The sequence below is a fragment of the Camelus bactrianus genome, chromosome 17 (genome assembly GCF_048773025.1).
Source record: "Camelus bactrianus isolate YW-2024 breed Bactrian camel chromosome 17, ASM4877302v1, whole genome shotgun sequence".
In the NCBI taxonomy this organism is placed as follows: Eukaryota; Metazoa; Chordata; class Mammalia; order Artiodactyla; family Camelidae; genus Camelus; species Camelus bactrianus.
The window spans coordinates 35,561,184-35,580,779 of record NC_133555.1 but is presented as its reverse complement, the minus strand read 5'-3'; the positions used below and the strand labels follow the sequence as shown (position 1 = coordinate 35,580,779).

Genomic DNA, 19,596 nt, shown 5'->3' with positions numbered 1-19,596 from the left:
CCTCATAAAATCTTTGCACATTTAATCCCATCCTGACATCTGCTTCTCAGAGAACCCAGACTAACATAATTTTAAAAGACTGTTGAATAGACCAACAGTTGACTTCTCACCAGTGACAATGGAAACCATAATTTTGCAATGATATCTTTAATGTGGTAAAAGAAAACAAATGCTAAAATAGAATTTTATGTCCAGCAAAAATATTTTTCAAGATTGAGGGGAAAAAAAGCAAGCCACAGGAAATAGAAATTATTTATATACATATAACTGCAAAAAGAACTAGTTTTCAGAATATGTAAAGAATTTATACAAATAAGTAAGAGAAAGAAAAAGGATATCTATAAAGAAAATAAAAGACATGAGCAGGGAAACCCAACTGGTCAATAAACACATGAAAAGGTCCTTAATCTCACCAGAAATCAGGGAGATGCAAACCAAGACCACAGCGCGAAACAACTCACGCCAGTCAGATTAGTCAAAATTTTAAGGTCAGAATAATGAGGATTCTGATAACCTGTTGTGGGAGTACACCCATTATGGAAAACAGTTGGCATCATCTAAGAAATCTAAAGCCATACATATTCTATAATCCAGCAATTGCAGTTCTTGGCTTTACCTAGAGAAATTCATGCTATGTGCACCAGATAAACATACAAGAATGTGCAACCATCAGCACCACTCTATTTTTAAAATGTTGCATCACTCCAAAAAGTTCCCTCAGGCCTATTTGCAGTCACTTCCTGCCCTCTTTCCCAGGCAACCACTAACCTGCTTTCTGTCTCTATAGATGTGGCTATCCAGACATTTCAAATGAATGGAATCACACAACAGGTGATCTTTTATATTTCTCTTACTTAGCATTTTTTGGAGATTCATCCATGTTGTAGCATGTATCAATGCTTCATTTCCTTTTATTGCTGAATAGTTTTCCATTGTATGGATGTACCATATTTTGTTTATCCATTCTCCAGTTGATGAATATTTTGCTTATTTCCAGTCTCTGGCTATCATGAACAATCTTGTTATGAATAGTTGTATACAAGTTTTTGTGTGCACATATACTTTCATTTCTCTTGGGTAGATTCCTAGGAGTAAAATTGCTAGGCCCTATGATAAAATTAATGTTTAACTTTTTGGGAAACTGCCAAAATGGCTGCATCATTTTACATTACACCAGCAATGTATGAGTTTCAATCTACATGACTTTTAAAAGAATAACATATCCCGGGAGTTTTTTTCATTGATTTGTAAGAGCTTTTATATACCAAAGACATTAATTCTTTTTTTTCTATATTATAGATGCCCATGATTTAATGTAAACTAAAAAAGAATAAAAAGGACAATTTCAACTAAGTAAATAAAAAACACTGCACAGGAAAAAAGACTGGAAGGAAATAAGCAAACCTACACATTACTGTTGCCACATGTGGAAAACAGATGAGTGAATTCATTTTTTGCTCCTATATGTTTTCATTACTATCTGAACTTGCTAAATGAGTATATATTAATTTTCATTCTGGTTATCAAAGTGAGTAAAAAACTAAAAAGGAGGGAGAGAGGAAAAGGAAAAAAAGAGAGGAGGGAGGGAGGAAAGAAAGAGAGGAAGGAAGGAACCCTTAGACTTCATCTCACCTCAAAAAGAAGGCTGAATGCATCTTCCTCCTGACTTGTGAGGTGAACTGACAAGCCCTTAATGAAGACCCCCTGAGGATTTTCCACAATGGTCATTGGTGTGACCGAGGGTCCAACATAGGGTAGAGTGGACAGGAGGTCAAACAGGCTCTCATTATAGATTTCCAGGTAGGAAACACGCACAGTGATGGCATGCGTGGGGCGTTCTTCAATCATCCTAAAAACCTAGATGGGAGATTGGACAGAAGTCACCAAGAGCAGAGCTCCAAATACCCATCAGTATTAGGGGAATTTCTTACCTTAGGAGGGAATCCTTGCACTAAAGGAATTCAGAGTCTAGTGGATGTGACGATCATCAAAAACAACAATTATTAGTAGCTCCATCGGGTGATATTTATTATCATATTGTAGGTTATTGAGGCCTAACTTGCAGATTGAGTACAGCCTCAAGAAATAGAGGCATGGTGAACAGAAAGGACTCAGAAGTGAAGGTATCTTCTTTGGTGGAGTTTTACCACATATAATCCTCTTTGACATCCATTGCTTAACTCCAACCACATAACTCCATTGTGATTAGAGCAGAGCAGGGGTAATACCCATCTATGCTCACTCAGCTAGTAAGGGAAGAAGCCAAGCCAGAACTCAGCCTTCTCAACTCCTAATAACTCTCCCCAGTTCGTATCATCAGGTGACTTTGGGCTGGTCCTTTCCCCTCTCTGGACCTTAACTTTCTTATCTGTTAAATGGGGAGTTGGGCTGGATGATCCCTGAAGTACCCCCTTGCTCTAACAGTCTAGATCTATGCTGTCCAATATGGTAGATACTAGCTCAGTGGCCACTGAGCACTCGAAATGCGGCTCATGCAATGAGGAACTCAGTTCTACACTTTATTTAGTTTTAACTAAAAATATAAAACTAATGCTAAATTCAGTTATTGGTAAACATTTAAGTATGTTTGGAACAACTTGGGTTTATATATCTGCTTTTTCAGCTGTAAATTTCGTGAAATCTAAATACACATGTAGAATTTGTTTTAAACTTTTCTTTTTTAGGGGGTGGGAGGAACTATGGTTTATTTATTTATTTTTTAAGTGGAGGTACTGAGGATTGAACCCAGGGCCTCATGCAAGCTAGGTATTCATTCTGCCACTGAGCTATACCCTCCCCACCAAATCTAAATACAGAGCCTACTATTTCTGATGAATATTTAGTGCCTAAATTGAAATGTGCTGTTAAGTGTAAAATACATATCATATTCCAAAGACTTAGTGTAAGGAAAAGGAATGTAAAATATCTCAATAATTCTTGTATTGATTACACTTGGAAATAATATTTTGGCTATATTGAATTAAAGTATATTATTAAAATTAGTTTCACCTGTTTTACTTTTTGACCTGTGGCTACTGGAAAAGTCAAAATTGCATATGTGACTTGCATTATATTTCTATTGGGCAGCGCTGGGCTAGACTATTAGAGTCTAAGAGGCTGAGCTACTGAAGCTTTGACAGTGGGATGTTAAGGATATTGCTTCAAAAAATTACAGCATGGATGGTTATACACTAGACAGACATTTTCACTTCTTACAGGACAGAGCTTTAAAACCTCAAGATGCTTTTAGGGAAAAGTCCTTTGCCTCCCACCTCCAAAAAGAGGGTCCTCACAAAACCCAGACTAGCAGAACTCAAAGGTAAGCCCTTCTGTCCTATCTTAAGTCACACTTCCCAGACCCTCAGGGCTGACTCAGTCCTGAAAGCTCATGCCGTGCCTTGCTTCTACCCTTTGCTCTTTTCTGGGGCTGAGGTGGTGGAAGAAGCCAGAGCAGGCCAGTAAGGAAGCTGTGCAAGGGTCCATATCCCTCTCATTAAAACCAGGAAAGAACACGGTTAGGACTCCTAATTCCTCAATTACAAGGTCACAGATCATCAGAATAGCAAGAAACCAGTCAGCATGTCCAACTCCCTCTTTCACAAATGAGGAAGCAGGCTCAGCGTGAGTATAGGTCAGAGTCTGGAAACCAAACTCCTGGTTTTCACACACACCACCCACCACGTATATCCTGTCTCCCCTACAGGCTGCAACTCCTTTGAGGCCTGGACCCCTCTTTCTGCAGGAGCTGGCCTGGGATGGGCAGCATCTGGGGTAAAGACAGCGGACCTGTGTGGCATCCCACCCATAGGCCCACTCTCTACCTGTTGTAGCGCACGAGGGAGGATCCCCCGGTGCTTGTAATTCTCAGTTGCCCCCGTCATGGTGTATGTCTTGCCAGCTCCCGTCTGCCCATAACACATGATGGTGCCTGCAAACATTTCAAAACACATCTTGGTGACATCCAGGAAGATAGCTCCAAGGTGAGTTCTCCTACCCTGCAGCATCCCCAGTGCCAGCCAGAGCCCTGGTGTGAAGATGGCCATCAGGAGTAGCCAAGGACATCAGGAATTCCTGCCATGGAGGCAGCGGGGGCAGGGAAACAGAGATACAAATGTTCAAAACACAGAAGGCTTCTCTGAATCTGGGGTCCATTGTAGTGCTCTACTCCTCAGGATTCTGAGGAGAGCAAGGAATCCCAGGGAACAGAGGAAGTGAGGATTTTCCTAGAAAGACAAGGGAGATAAGTGCACTAAACTTCAGCCCTTCTTTAGCAAGGTCAGGAACTGCCAGGTTCTCTGGGCTGGGCCTCCCTGCGGGGCTGGCCAGGCAGGAGGAAAGAAGGACTTTCAAAATCACCAGGAAGAGATGGGAGTGAAAAGGGCATTTCCTTTGTAGACTGCAAGTTCCCACAGGACCAAACAGGGCTGCCAGGCCACTTAAACAGAGCACTGTGAGCAAGTCCCGATCTAGTCCCATTGCCCTCTCCGGCAAGACTTTCATTTGGACCTTTCATGTGCTCTGGGTCTACCATCACCACCAGGCTCTGGGACACAAACCGGTCACCCTGGGCTCCAGTTCCTACCTGCTCTTCTTCCTGGCTTGGGCAGCCTGAGCCTGACCCCATCCCAAATGCTGCTTCTGGGCATTTTCACAGCAGACCTGCCCAGGCAACACTGGGCTGTGGAAATCAGTGTTTGCCCTTGCCACGTGGATGCTCTAGTTCCTGGGATTGGTAGATTTTTACACAAGGGGCCCTAATTCAGCATCTGAGCTGGAGTCAGAAGCAGTGTCTAATAGATATTAATCCTGCACAAAAGTGCAGGAAGTAATCAGCTCAGCCGGGACTCAGAGCCCATTTATGGCTCCACAGCACCCAAAACTCTTAACCTCCTGGGGTCTCTTAACCTCCCTGGGCCTTAGCTCCTCTGTCTCCACTTCCTCAGGCCCCCGTCCCCTCAGGACCAGTGAGGACCACACCTATGTATCACACACAGAATACAATATTTGGGCATCTACACTGAACGGATTTTTAAACAGAAGATCTAAAACTTGCAAACAGGGAACATTCTAGTCAGGAGCCACCAGACTATGCAGGGCAAAGTCTATAAACTGTGATATATTTTTTCTAAGGACTTTTAAATCTTTTCAAGATTTTCCCAATAAATTTTAATTTGTTAAGAAAGCTTTTTTTGGTTAAGCTTTTAAGAAATATCAAGCTGTACTCAAGTTTTTAGTGAAATATGTAAATAATCCCATACTAGAATATGAACAGATTGATTGTGCTGGTAGAGTGAATGGAAATAGCTCCTAGTGGGTAACCAAGAGAAAAATGTTTTGACTACATCAAATTTACCATAAAGACATTATGTTAAAAACTAATATTTGAGGGAGTGGAAACAGGATAATAATTGAATCCCCATGACCTAGACAGAGCCAGGCTCATTAAATCTTCCTGTGAAGGTAGGCTCCCAGGACCACAGATCAAGCCATGCCCACAATGTCACTGAGCAAATAAGTTTTCCACCATAAGAACATGGAAATAGACAAATAAGCAAACAAAAATTAGCAAGTGAAGTTATATTTTATTTTATTCACCATAAAATACTTGCACCTCATACTAGGGGGTAGGTGGGGAGGGGATTTCCGCAGATTCTTATGTAAAACAAAAGTTAATTAACTAAATTACCATTATAGCCATCAAGGGCCTGAGAAACCACGTCCTTCGCAACTGTCTCATAAACCAGGTCCTGGGAGGCATCATGGAGAACCCCATCCAGCTTGAATGACCAGTCTGTCTGCTGGTTATTGACAACTCCTCTCCGAGTATCTTTTTTTAAGTGAATATCAATGGTCTAGGAAGAGAGAGAGAGCGAAACTTGTTATGAAACTGGTATAAAAAAGTCACTGATAGCCAAGGCCTGACCTGGAAGGAACTTTAGGAAGGTTTACTTTAGGAAGAACAGGGACTCCCATGTATTCTGGACGATCTTTGGGAGTGGGGAAGGAAGCTCCTGCAGGGACACCACACCCCCTCAAGGTGGAAGGATCAGGAGACTGGAGCACTTGTTAGTTTCCACACCTCTCACCCTAATTTACAGGGTGCTGTCTGTCTTGGTTCACCCCATCTATGATATGGGGTCAAGAACATTTACCATGTTCTCATTAAACAAGCTTTAGACAAATTCAGTTAAGCACCAGGAGGCCTTCAATTGGGCCAGAGAGAACAGTGGGCTTGGTGACAGAGGTCTGGGCTTGAGCCCCATCTCTCTGGATCCTGGCGGTAAGGACTTCCTCAGCACTGTGGTGAGCACCTACTCCCACATACATGCTATGGGCCAGTGTGAGTAATGATGAAATGAGGGTCACAGAACAGGCTCTGGACTTCTCAGTTACTCACTGGTATTAGAGTAGATTGAGGGTGACTACCTTCTTGTCATCTGCAGATTTTTAGATGTAAAGATTCCTAAACAATTTTTTTTTTAATGTTTTTCATCCCTCTATAGCAAACCACTGTGGTAGCAGCTGGATCAGAAACATACTGAGTTAGGTCATTGGTAGATTCCAATCTTTGAAATGGGGGCTTCTGATATAAACAGACATTCACTGGAATCTTATCCTGGATGCCCTAATCCAAAGCCAAGACACAGCCACATGCAGAAAAAATATCAACAGAGAGAGGCTTGGTCCATTCAGGTAAGAAATGCTCTGTGCTTCAGTGTTCACTGAAGCCATGTCCAGCAGGGTGCACTTCACAAGGCTGCAGGTGAGTTTCCTTTTGACTGCTAGGACTTTCGACTCTTGAGAAGGTGGCCTTTGAATTCCTCCCTTAAAGAATGTCTCAATGTTGCCCATAGGAGATCCACAGACATCTGCTGAATGGAACCATCCCATACTCTCAAGGTGTCTGAAGCCTGTCATAGGCTTCTGAAAACTTCTCAGGACAGTGGTAGGGACATGGGGATGGATAAATCTTTCCAGTTCTCTTAGTAAGAGTTTCGCCATCTGCTTTGGTAAGTTTAACAGTAATCAACTTAAGACATTCCTACTGTACTTCCTGGGAGATTGTATAATGGCAGATCTGGTCACCAGAAAGTTTTGTGAGTGTTGATAAGTGTTAGTCTTGTGTCAGATACAAGGATAAGGTAAACTTACTAACCAAAAAGGCAATTTAAAATGGGAGTTTCATGAGCTTCCTCAACAGCATTGTAGGGGAGTGCTTTGGACTTGAAGGACTCTAGATTCCATCTGAACTTTTACCAATTCTGTCTTGGTCCTTAAAAGGTTGTTTGCAAACAGGGTCATACTGTAGCAAGCGGGTACAGAGAGATGCCCAGACAGGTGAAGGCAAACACACTGCACTTACTTTGTTGTCATCTCCATATGTGATCATTTCATGAGCAAAGTCATCGGTGGGTTTGACACGGACAAACGCATGAACTTTTTTCCTAGTACCCATTCTAGCTAAAAAGAAGACAGCAAACATTTTCAGTAGTCAATCATCAAACAACAATTAGAAGGGAGGTGTCATTCATATCAGAATATCAGAAAAGGGTGATATGTGGTCCATGTTTTCCTCTCCCACTGAGAGCCAGTCTTCCTTTTTACCCCCTAGCATTCTCAGTGCTCTGCCCACAGGCTGCTGCTCCACAAGACCATGTACTTCCTACTTTATAGGGGGTCTCACCATTTTCCACCAATGACCCCCTAAGAGACTGAAATTCAAAGCAAAAAGAATGCTCCCTTCAGTGGCCTAACTTTAAATATGGTTTCTAGAAATGTTCTGAATTTGAGTCCACTTATACTTTGCCTTATTCATTATATTTTCCTCTAAAATACTATGAAATGAATTAGAACTGATTTTTTTTCATGAACATACCTTACTTCAGATGTAGCATCTCCTCCTCTACCTCCATTAGACTAACTTAGATCAGAAAAAGATTCCCTGGAAGTATATTTAATCTAGCCTATATAGTCAAATATCCTTTTTTCTCTGCCACTCCATTGAGAGAAAAATCACAGTCCCCTACCTCCTCTGCCTCTCCTAAAACCTAGCTATGTACATACATTTTCTTTCAGGTAGACACACATATATTTGTATTCCTTCATTTATAGTACCACAAATAATTACCATGTATAATAAAATGTTAAAATAAATGTTGAATGTAGCATCATCAAATAGTATGAAAGCTTATAGATATAACTGACAGGGAGGTACATAACTTTCTTATTATATAGAGTTGTCCTATAAGAGAAAAGACTTTCTCAAGGGAAGGGCCATAAATACCATAAACACTCAAGCAAAGTCAAGATGCCAACTAGTAGAGATGCTACAAAATGGATTGTTGTATTGCAGGGAGAGTTAACTGATCTCTAATATCCTGTCCAATTAAAGTATTTCATAAACATTTTTAAAAATTCAATTGTACACCCTCCAAATGATAACTAAGAAAGCTTACATTTTATTGGCTACTAGTCTCATTGGTCAAATCGCACCAGGCCCTCTCCTGAGACTGTCTGGGTAAACCTATTTAATACTATTACAAGGTAAATTCTGGTTCTAACCAGGATGGATATAGGGTGGATATTTGGCGGGGAAGCAAAGAGGGTTCTTAAACAGAAGTAATAATTGCACTGATTTTTATTGCATTAAGGGGGACTTAAAACTTAATTTGCTTTTTAGGTGCCTCTTATACACTGATGACAAAGGATTAAGTATTGAGAGAAAATGTCAAAAGCTCTGTGGAAAGCTAAAAATCCATCTGTAATCATCACCAGTTGTGATAAATCTAGCTAAGTAATACTAGAAAACAAGTTAAAGGTCTATGAAAATATGCCAAATAACTTAATTGTTCAAAACTATTGGGCAAATTAACATAATACAATTTTAAATTGTTCCAAGATGAAACATTTCAAATTTTACATATAAGTTTTTCTAAGATAATTCTAATTTTTTTTCTTTTTCCTTTCTAAAATATAAGTTGAACAATAGCATCAAGGAGTTTATGGCCATGTAGTCCTAAAACTGGGCTCTCAGATTTCAGTAATTTCACTTTTATGGAACCATGAATACAAGGAATGTTAAAAACTCATTTAGAGTTAATGTGCCACAATACACAAAACAGACTTTGAATCGAGACAAGACCTGAGGGTCAGGACATGTGCTGCGACATACACTTCTCTTTTGATGTCCCTGGTTGGGTTGGGCCAGTTCAATAAGAAATGAGGCATTTACACCTAAAATAACCTGTACTTTCATGGGGCAGAATAGGGGAGTTAAGGCTAAAGAAAACTCCTGGACACTTGAAAAAGCCAACCAGCAGAGGAATTACTGATTTTATGAAGAGTTAGGGAAACATGAGGCATAGGGAGGTGACTTGATTTCATCTTCAAACTGGAAAACAGCAATATCAACACAGTTGTTAAGGGAAAAAAAATAGCTTGCTCGTGCTATTGCAAAGCCTCTAACAAATAAACTGATAAGATGTTTAATATTTTTAAAAAGCTAATTTTCAAGATGGACTGTAAAGAAAAAGTCACGCATGACAGATTTCTTTTAATTAGGTAATTATTTCACTTAAAAAAAAAGCACATTAAATAAAGAATATTAACAGGGGGAGGGTATAGCTCAGTGGCAGAGTGTGTGCCTAGGATGCACAAGGTACTGGGTTCAATCCCCAGTACCTCCACTAAAAAAAACTAATTAAAAAATAATGAATAAACCTAATTACCTCCCCTCTAAAAAAAAGAATATTAACATGTTATAGATATTATCTAAGAGAGGTTAAATGAGTGTTACCTGATAAACATGATTCCAGATATTTAAAATATTAATGTCCCTCCACATTTCTAATTACAACTTGTGATCACCACTTGATTTCCTCTCACAATTATCTTAACTATCATGAAGTGGCCTTAAGTATCTCTACAGAAGCAAGTTAAGTAGAGACAAGCCCTGCCCTTTCAGTTTACAGCTTCAACAAGTGGGCAAAATAAAACTCTAATCCCTATTACCAGCCCTTCAGATGTCAAAGCAAATAATCAAACATGTTACTTTCATATTTGCCTGCTGTAGGGTGTGTGACCACTTCTCACATTCCTCAAGAAATTATTTTATGGATGTATTTTCCAGGCCACTATGGGATTTTTGAAGGCCAAATTCAGATCTTTTAATTTTGAGAAAATGAATCTGAAAGGTATTCATGTGAGTAAGAAGAATGGCTTGTCCAATTTCAGTTCTAAAGTTTTTGTTTGCAGAATTGAGCTCTAGAAATACAAAGTCACATATAGCTCTAACATGACTCCCCAACTGAGGAAACTGAAGAGAGTATCTCATCTTCAAGTTCACTTTGATCTAGGCTATTGGAAAATGGAGAGTAGGGGGGAGGTGTGTTTGGACTCAAGCAAACATTTACACTCCATCTCTAAAGCTCTGGGAACCATTCCCCAAACCAGTCCGAGGGCTCATCCTGCTGCCCAGGAAAGCTAAGATGCTGCCCAGGGACCATGAAGGGCAGCTCTAGGGGCGGATGTCCAAGCCTCCCTCCCAGCGGCCCCTACCCACTGACAGCCCAAGGTCAGCACAGGCCAGTTCCAAGAAAAGCCCTCCCCTCAGAGCCTGTCCCTTTTCTGCCCAGCACTTTGCCAACATGCACATGCACATGCAATCATCCTACCTGTGCTTCCCAAGGCCCTCCCCATGCTTACACCCATGGCTCCACCTGTGCCACGAGCCATATCCACCTAAGGCAAGCCCTCTCTGTTAACTGCATCCCTCCTGTGAGTTCCCTACCCAGTGGTCCCTCAACACCCAGACATTTGGGGACCCCATGCCATCTTGCACTTACTGAAATAACGCTTGTCACCGTTCTTACGCCGCATCATATGAGTGGGTTTCAGCTCCCAAATTAAATTATAAGCAGCTTAAGGGGCAGGACTGTGCCTTTTATCTCTTTTGAATCCCCCCTCAAAGTCCAGAACAGTGCCCAGCACAGGGCAGGTGCTCAAGAAAATGGTGATTGGTGGTGATGGTCATGGTCATGGCTGGAAGTCAGAGGGTGGCTCAATCTCCACATGTAGGTCCATCTTCAGTCACTACTGAGAGAGTCCCAAAGGGCACATGATGTCACTCCCCTCCCACACCACCTCCAATCCTGAGCCCACAGCCCTTCCAGGAGGACACTTGGTTTCCAGGCACCACGGCAAGAAGCCAACTTCAGCCCCTCACCACACTCTTCCTTTTTGTAAGTCCTTCCTTTTAGTAGGGTCTTTCTGCCTCAGGACCTAGTAGGGAATGCCTCTCTCTCATGGGCACCACCCTTAGATATTTCTGGTGTAAATAAGAGAACCGCTGAGGCCACCAGAAGACCTTCCTGCTGAGAGGCTCATGGTTTTCTCATTTGTTTTAGGGGTGGGAATGAACAGAATCGCCACCAAGCACCCCTGAAAGCTCGGTAAAGGGAGAGGACCAGGTAGGACCCTATCTTCCAGAGCTTCTGTCCAGAACAGAGTCTTTCATGTTGAACTCTCATAGCCACCAGAGAGGCAGCAGCATCTGAACCCCGCCCAAATTCGGTCCAGGTGCATTTGCACCTAGCCTTGAGCTAAACAAAAGACTCAGATCCAGGTAGAACTGACCTTTCCCCCTTTTCTAACCCAACATGCTGGATGCCTATGTGGAGTCTGGGAGGCAGTGGGCCTTGGGACCATTTCTGTCCCTCTCTAAAACGGTTTCCGTGTCTGTAAAGCGAAGGATTGGGGCTGGTGATCCCGAAGCCCCTTCAGTTAGAAAACCGACGAATACAGAAGGGTTCAGAAGACTAGAGGTCTGTAAACCTCAGGAGCGACGTAGGACCCTCCTGGAGCTAGGAAAGTTAGATCCGAAGACCCTAAGCCGCAGCTAGGCTGAAAGTGTCCCCGCGATACCGCCCCCTCCCCGGTCAGGGTTTCACAGATCAGCGAACCAAGCTGGGGGACACTCGGGCTGTGTTCAGATTTCAGCAACTGCTTGCCGCCCAGGCGGACAACCCCCTTCCGGCCTCCCTTCTCCCAACCCCAGCGGCGCGCGACCCCCGCTCACCGCTCGGGAGGCAGAAGCCCTCCAGCAGCACGACCGCTGCGTGAGCAGAGACCCAAAACCAGCAGACGCCGCTGCCGGGCTGTGTACACAGTCGCCGTGGCAACGGGCCGCTTCCGGAGATCCCGGAAGTACATCGTGGTGGCGGAAATGAGATCCGCGGTCCTCTGCTGAGTTACAGGCAGGGTCAGGGCCGAATCAGGAGGACGCGAGATGGGACCAACTAGTCTAGAAAGACTTCGGCAGCTGCAAGCACGAAGTCAGGGTCGGGGTAGCGAGGGAACTAAAGATGCGCAAGAACCAGGAAGCAGGGTGGCTGGGCTTCCGGCGCAGAGTAGTCTGAGACTACGGCGGCCGCGCAGGCCCGTCTAACTCCAGCCCTGCGCTCCGGGCTGCTGTCCGCACGCGCCCTCGCCCCGCCCTGCTTAGTCTGGAGTCGGCCGGCCAGGCCTGCGCAGTCGCGGCGTCCGGGGAAGATGGTGGAGGACGGCGCGGAGGAGCTGGAGGACCTGGTGCACTTCTCCGTGTCCGAGTTGCCTAGTCGCGGCTACGGCGTCATGGAGGAGATCCGGCGGCAGGGCAAGCTGTGCGACGTGACGCTAAAGGTGCCGGGGGCTGGACGGCGCGAGGCTGAGGGCCAAAGGACCCAATGGGGAGGGAAGAAAGGTGGGGGATAGGGGAAGAGAGGTCTAGTGCGCAGAGGGGTGGGGAAAGGAGGTTGGAGGGAGAGCGAGTAGGGGAGAGAGAGATGCCACAGTGGGAGAGGGGGATTGGGGCCGAATGGGGAGATGGATAGGGACAGCCTCTTAGCCCTTAGAAGGAAAGGCTGAGAACGGCGCCGCTGAGGCCCTCAGAATGGATGGAGACATTGGGGTGCCTGCCTCCCTTTTCTGTTACACAGACAAGAGAAAATGGACTTACAGCCCCTCTAGGTAAGAAGGGGCGGTGGCCGTGGCCGTCTCTACATTCTGACGGGCACCGCGGAAGCACCTTTTCTTGCCACCATAGACGTTTCTTTATGCCCCTCGAAGTTAGCTGCGCTGTTGTAGAGGTGTAGGCTTTTCCTTAGGAGTCATTCCTTGCCCTTGATTGTTAGATTACTTCCTTGTCTCTTAAGAGCTTTTAACCTCGGATCTGGAAATCTTTTGAGGTGGGCACCTATCCTTCCCGACACTGAAAGGCACACTCCCAGCACCACCACCTCAAAGGTCTCGGAGAATGGATTGATGGGCTGCGTGGGGAGAGGGATTTCTTGACCACCTGTTCCCTGTTGGCATTCTGGGCACAAGAGCCAGACTTCGTCCTGTGCTTTGCATCCGTTCCCACTGGAGAGGCATGCTGTGCTACTCCTTAGCTCAGCTGCTGAGCCACGTGAAGAAGCCCTCCAGGTGGGGAGATGCTGTTGCAAGCCGTGTTCCGTGGTGGGCTTTGGCTAGAAGGCTGCCAGCATTTGTGAAGGACTCTGTTGGAAAAAAACAAAACAAAAACAAAACTATGTAGAGATCTCTTTGTTCTATAGGGTTAAGGAAACTTTTCCTTTTTCACTTATTTGAGTCAGACCTCTGGAGACAGTCGAGTAGAATAGTTAAGAGTGCGGCTTTGGAGATAGAAGGATTTGGATTACAATCCTAGGTATAACCTTGGGCAAGTTACTTAATCTCTCTAAGCATCAGTTTTCCAAATGTAAAAATAAGGATGATTCCTAATTCTTAGTATGAAGGTTAAATGAGAAAATTTGTGGTATTATTTGCATAATGCCTAGCCTAAGGTTTTTGTCAGTCTAAACCCCTCCTGAAGGAGATTAGTTTTCCTGGAGAGGAGTCAAGTGGACTGAGAGGGAAAAGCATCTTTAGTGTGGAACCAAGAGGTCTGAGGAAAATGAGCTGGACTAAAGGAGGAAGAGGAAGTAAATATAAATGAGAAATTTTTGTCCACTGTGATTGCATAGTAGTAGACTTTGAGGCTACTAGAGATTTGTAAGCAAAAGAGTGATCTCGTTATGGCACTAACACTTGGTGTGAGTAGACTGGTGAAAAGCAGTAATGGGGGAGAATTTTCAGATTAAGATTTAGGCTGTAAGGGTGAGCCAGGGAAGACACAGAGAAGTGAAAAAGGCCAGATCGCCTGGGTTTGAATCATGGCTCTGCCACTTATTAGCCATGAAAACAGCACTGGTGATTCTGTTCCTTCATCTGTAAAATGGGGATTGTCACCTACCTAGTAAGATTGCTGAGGACTCCACTAGTTAATGCACTTAAAACGATCATGTAATGAATACTCAGTAAGTAGTAGATATTTATGAATAATAACTTAATGGGGTAAACGCATATGTTCAACCTGCCACTTTGAATTCATTTTAGCTTCTGATTAATTTTGGATGTTTCATCTAAACATTATGTTCATTGCCTTAAAAGAGTTTGCAAACCATTGATCTACTTGAATAGCTTGCATTTTACAGATAAGGATCAAGTCCACAGGGAGAACAGGCTTGTCCAAGGTCACAGATTGAACTGAGCAGAGCTAGGACTAGAGACTAGACTCCTGGAGTCTGGACTCCAGGTCAAGTGTTCTTTCATGCTCTACTGTTGCCGCTTCTATCACTGACATGACTGAACTGATTTCAGCTGATAGCATGTGATTTAATCTACCTCAAGTCAGTTGTACTCATCCTTTACAACATGTCACCTTTTCTATCTTCCCAAGTTTTAGGGAGAGTGTGACAGGCAGCATTAGCAGGCATGTCACTTTCTCAGAATTCACTGCCAACTCCTGAACCTTGCTTAATTTTCTTTTTGGGAAAATCTGTTGTTTAAATTCCTTGGGTGCCTGTTGGATAGTTAAGTAGAGGCATAACAGAAAAGAGTAATATATTAGATTTTTCAATCACATTCTGTATCTTTGGTGACTTGAACCTCTTTGAAAAACTGAAAGTGCTGAACCCTCTCAGAAAAATGCACATACTTTTTCAAACATGCAAAATTTTCCATTTGGTCATGGGAGCAATTCCCATGAAGCCCATCTTTGGATCTTGGATGATGAATCAAACTGAATAGTATTTTCCTATCAGAAAAAGCCATGCTACTTCTCTTTGGCAAGTCATTTTATCTTAAAGTTTAGGAGGGTAGTAGTGCAAGACTTCTTGGCACCCTGTAGCATAAGGCTTAGTCTGAGTAGAGAGGTTTTCATCCACAGAAGTTCTCGTCTCCTCTTCTCAACAATTGGTTTCGTCTCCTTTTCCTCTGGGCTGCCAGGAGCCCAGTGCTCAGGCCTCATCTGTCTATTCATCTGGGTCCAGCAAATTTGGCAGACTCCCCAGATGCAATGAGTGTTCTCCAAACCTCTTCTTATTCATGAGATTTATACCTACCAGATTCCTGTATTTCTATTCTTCTCTCACATACTCCTTTCTTTTTATTTGTGAGAGCAGAATGGGATCACCAAACCTGCATACTATTCACTGACCCATAATCTTAGAAGAGGGAGGAGCCTCCTCTCCACACACACACACACACACACACACACACACACACACACTCACACACTTTGTTTTGCAACCACTAGTAAATGGTTCCTCAAAGATCTGCTGGCATCAGTCTTCCCAGCATTTTGCCAAGGCCCCTGCCAAAGTTTTGAACCCACATCTGAGCATTTAGCCTTCAAAAGGAAATGTCTTTTCCGTGGGTGAAAGGCACAGTATTAGAATACTTCCTTTTGACCCACTACACTCAAGTACACAGTTTTCACTGAAACTGACTTCAAGAGCCACACATTTGAGTCTGGAATCTCAGCTAATTTGTTGTCACACTCATTTTGTGATGAAAGAGTAGGTGGAGGAGGATATGGAAGTGAGGGAAGGACTTGTTGATGCACATCATTTTTATGTTATGTGTAGTGTAGAGAGTTACGCAGGTATAATTATAGAGCTGGAATAATCATATGAAAAGGAGGCTTAGAGGTCCTCTATCAAAGCCATCCATTTTACGGATGAAAAAAACCCTGAGGCCTAGAGATATTAAGGGATTGCCCAAGGCACAAAGCTGTATTATCTGAGATCCACCACAGCTGTTTGTTGGTGGAAGCGATGCTTTTACATCCTTTGTCGGATTACTCACCTGCCTGCTAATGGTACAAAGCAGAGCAGGGGACAGACAGCATCTGCAGTGTCATCTTTGAGCGTGGAGGACAGTGATGTGTATGGCCAGATGCAACACCACTGTTCTATTTCAGGAGAGAAGACAGATGCAGGCTTTTTCTGCTATTCTTCTGGACACATGAATTTTTGACTCCTTTGATTTGGAAATGACTCCTGATTGGGAAATACAGTGCTTCTGAATATCATGCATTCCTGGGACTTTCTTCTGACTTTTTTCAGGTAGTTGTGTTTATTTTCAGCATTGCCTCTTTTTAATGAGTAATTAGAACTAAAGGGAAGAATGTGCTCCTTGATGAATTCATATTCATCAAAAAGTCAGTTTTGCTCTTTCTTCTTCTTCGAGTTATGCTGTGGGTGATACTGTTAAAGTCGGACACTGATGAGATGTATGAGAGAGCTTGATGCTGCCTCACACGTAGGTGGGGAAAGAGTTGGAGGTATCTTGGAAAATCAGTTAACTAGCCCGGCAGTATTCATGAGGTTCACCCTTGGGCTGCTGGAGCTTGGCTGGCTAGCTGGGTGTATTTCAGAAGCCTGTGTCTGGGGATGCTTCTTACTGCAGGTGGTTCCTTTACTGTTTTGTACATGAGACTCCATTGTTTGCACCTTGACCACGCCTGGTTCAGTTTGTAGGCTGGTTGATTGAAAATGAGACCACATTGTTTTTCTAGAGGTGCGTTCCTAGCCCCTCCTAAATTATAAACCTGGCATCTACCTTCCTCCTGTGGTTTGTTAGGGTTTGACACTCCCTTTGCCTCTTTGGCATGGAAAGCAGCCAGCTTCCCCACAGTTAGTTTAGACCTTTTTCTACCCAAACAACTGATCATATCATTACTTGTTTCCAGCTGGGAAGAAGAGAGAATGAATCAAAATGTGTGAACCAAGAGATGGCAAGCATTTTCTGTAAAGAGCCAGACAGTAAATATTTTAGGATTTGTGGGTCATACAGTTTCAGTTGCAGCTACTCCACTCTGATGTTGTAGCACCAAAGCAGCTGTACACGATACATAAACGAATGAGTCTGGTTGTGTTCTAGTAAAACTTTATTTACAAAAACAGGTGTGGGCCAAACACGTTCATATACTGATACAGTCTTTGTAAAGTTTAAGGCTTTTGGAGTGGATTACACTTGCTTTATTGCCCCAGTATGTGCTTCTGTGGTTTCAGAAACTAGAAGCATCTCTTGTTAAAGAGTGCAGGTAAACCAGAAATGAAAAACTCTTCTTCCAGATCACTGCAGGTGATCATGGAACTATCCTGGCTGGTGACTGAATAACTGTCGTAGGAGAAGTTTTTGTTCTGTTTGCATCTCATCTTTAAAGTCTTGTAACTCTGCTGAAGCTTGAAGCAGACTATTTCCAAAGCATTAACTAAAGACAACATGCTCCCTTTCTGTCTCAGTTGAAGCTGAGGATGCTCAGCTGCTTGCAGAATGGCAGGCCAGAGGAGACCGTGATGGCTCCTGTGTTCCCGTGGACCTGACGGCTGTGTTCAGGGCCGTGAAGGTAAGGGCCAGAGTTTGGGCATTTGGCAGGCAAAATAGAAGATCAGTAGTTCAGATATGGCCCAATATGTCTGGGCAGTGTGCTGCATATCTGATGAGAACATGCCTTTCAGAAAAGAAGCTCCAAGTGGGAGGGAATAGCTCAGTGGTAGAGCTCATGCTTAGCAGGCATGAGGTCCTGGGTTCAATCCCCAGTGCCTCCGTTAAAAAAAATAAGTAAGTAAGTAAATAAATAAATTACCTCCCCCTCCCCACAAAATTAATAAATAAGCTCCAGAACAGATATTCACATGACATACAAGCGTGTTCATAACAGCATTGTTCACAGCAACCAAAAGATGGAGGCAACCCAAGGATGCATTGATGGTGAATGGATAAACAAAATGTGGTATGTTTTGTTCCATTCATACAGTGGAATAATATTGCATACACGCAGTGGAACATCATTCAACCCTAAAAAGAGATGGACATTCTGACACATGCTACAGCATGGGTGAACCTTAAAACATTATGCCAAGTGAAATAAGCCAGTCACAGAAGGACAAATATTTTATGATTCCACTTAAATAAAGTAACTAGAGGAGTCAAATCTGTAAAGATAAAAAGTGAAATGGAGATTGCTCAGGGACTGGGAGAGGAGGGGGTGGGGAGTGAGTGTTTAATATGTAGAGTTTCATTTTAGGAAGGTGAAGAAGTTCTGGAGATGGAGGGTGGTGATGGTTGCACAACAGTGTGAATGTACTTATGCCACTGAACTGTCCACTTAAAAATGGTTAAAATGGTAAATTTTATGTTATGTATATTTTACCACAATGAAAAAAAAAAAAGATAATCTGGTGAAGACTTGTTACCAGGTGGGCAAGTGAGATTGGATTGCTTACAGTGCAGTGGGGCTGGAGAGACACTAAAGAGAATTTGTCTCTGTATCCAAACCCACTGATCAGAAACATTTCACACTAAGGAGTGATCTTTCTTTAGCTTTTGCAATAAGCTGCTTCAGCTGTTGAGAGCTGAATTTTACTAGCTCAGCCCTGTGGCTGCACTTCAAATGGTCACTTAAAAGGAATCAACCTCTAAGAGATAGACATTTAAGTGATGCACACGTTATAAGCTTATTTTTCCCCTGGGATGATTTGTAAAAATCTAAATGTATGTGACCTTGACAGAGCTATCTTGAGGATCAGTGAAACACATTGTGCTAACCTGTCTTCCAACTAAAGGTTTGTTGGCGTAGTCTGCAGATTACAAATGACTTTCAAATCTGTATTTCAACCCCTTGTTTTGTCCCTAAACACTCAACTTGCATTTCCATTTGTCCTGTTGATCCTCATACTCATTAAGTCTGAAAATGAAGCCTTTTTCTCTTCTAAACTATATTTTCTTTTGTTCCCTTCGTGTAAGGATCGCACACCATCCACCTAGTCACATAGGATTGAAACTCTGAGGTTGGCTTTGATTCATCCTCTCTCTTTTACACATATGTTGTGGCATTTATCACAGTAATTGCCACATAATTATATACAGTATTATAACTCCAGAGAGTGGGAGCTGTGACTGAATCCTTTACTGAGGTGTCTGCATGACAGGTGCTTAGTAATCCACTGTCCTAATCCAGACCCTCTCCACCTTTCACCTAACCTGGGCTTTCTTTACCTCTGGCAGTATGCTGAGAATTCTTCCAGATCCATTAGGGGAGGATGCTGGTACAGTCAACAGATTGTTTTTCCTCAGGCTCAGCTCTAATCACGTCATTCTGCTGCTCTGTGTGGCTTCCCTTTCATTCCCATTTGACAGGTTATCAGCAGATATGTCGGTGCCCCCCATGAGCCCAGCACTGTCCTAAGTGCTGGGGCCACAGCAGTGATC

The 19,596-nt window shown here is 43.2% G+C and overlaps 2 protein-coding genes and 1 non-coding gene across 13 annotated transcripts in view; 2 read left to right on the top strand and 1 right to left on the bottom strand.

Moving 5' to 3' along the window:
• The window catches only part of KIF9 (kinesin family member 9), a 41,062-nt gene extending 28,837 nt beyond the window's left edge, over positions 1-12,225 (bottom strand). For 2 of the 6 annotated variants that reach the window (XM_010959946.3, XM_045520630.2), the window contains exons 1-5: positions 12,077-12,225; positions 7,364-7,457; positions 5,687-5,852; positions 3,822-3,928; positions 1,633-1,857 (exon numbers count right to left, since the gene is read on the bottom strand). In XM_010959946.3, coding sequence (XP_010958248.2) covers positions 1,633-1,857; positions 3,822-3,928; positions 5,687-5,852; positions 7,364-7,457; positions 12,077-12,210 — 726 coding nt within the window. In that variant the 5' untranslated portion in view covers positions 12,211-12,225. Of the gene's footprint in view, positions 1-1,632; positions 1,858-3,821; positions 3,929-5,686; positions 5,853-7,363; positions 7,462-10,844; positions 11,095-12,076 lie in introns of all 6 variants that reach the window. The other 4 variants (XM_045520621.2, XM_045520639.2, XM_045520626.2 and 1 more) reach the window with 4 other exon arrangements.
• TRNAP-AGG (transfer RNA proline (anticodon AGG)) lies at positions 9,614-9,686 on the top strand. Its single transcript has one exon. It is a non-coding gene; the product is annotated as a tRNA-Pro (tRNA).
• Positions 12,226-12,266: 41 nt separating the features above from the next.
• The window catches only part of KLHL18 (kelch like family member 18), a 47,881-nt gene continuing 40,551 nt past the window's right edge, over positions 12,267-19,596 (top strand). For 2 of the 6 annotated variants that reach the window (XM_074345027.1, XM_074345029.1), the window contains exons 1-3: positions 12,541-12,678; positions 16,301-16,445; positions 17,628-17,731. Coding sequence is in view for 2 of the 6 variants with exons in the window: in XM_074345026.1 (XP_074201127.1) it covers positions 12,550-12,678 (129 nt within the window). In the remaining 4 variants the exon portion in view is untranslated. Of the gene's footprint in view, positions 12,679-16,300; positions 16,446-17,627; positions 17,732-19,596 lie in introns of all 6 variants that reach the window. The other 4 variants (XM_074345028.1, XM_074345030.1, XM_074345026.1 and 1 more) reach the window with 2 other exon arrangements.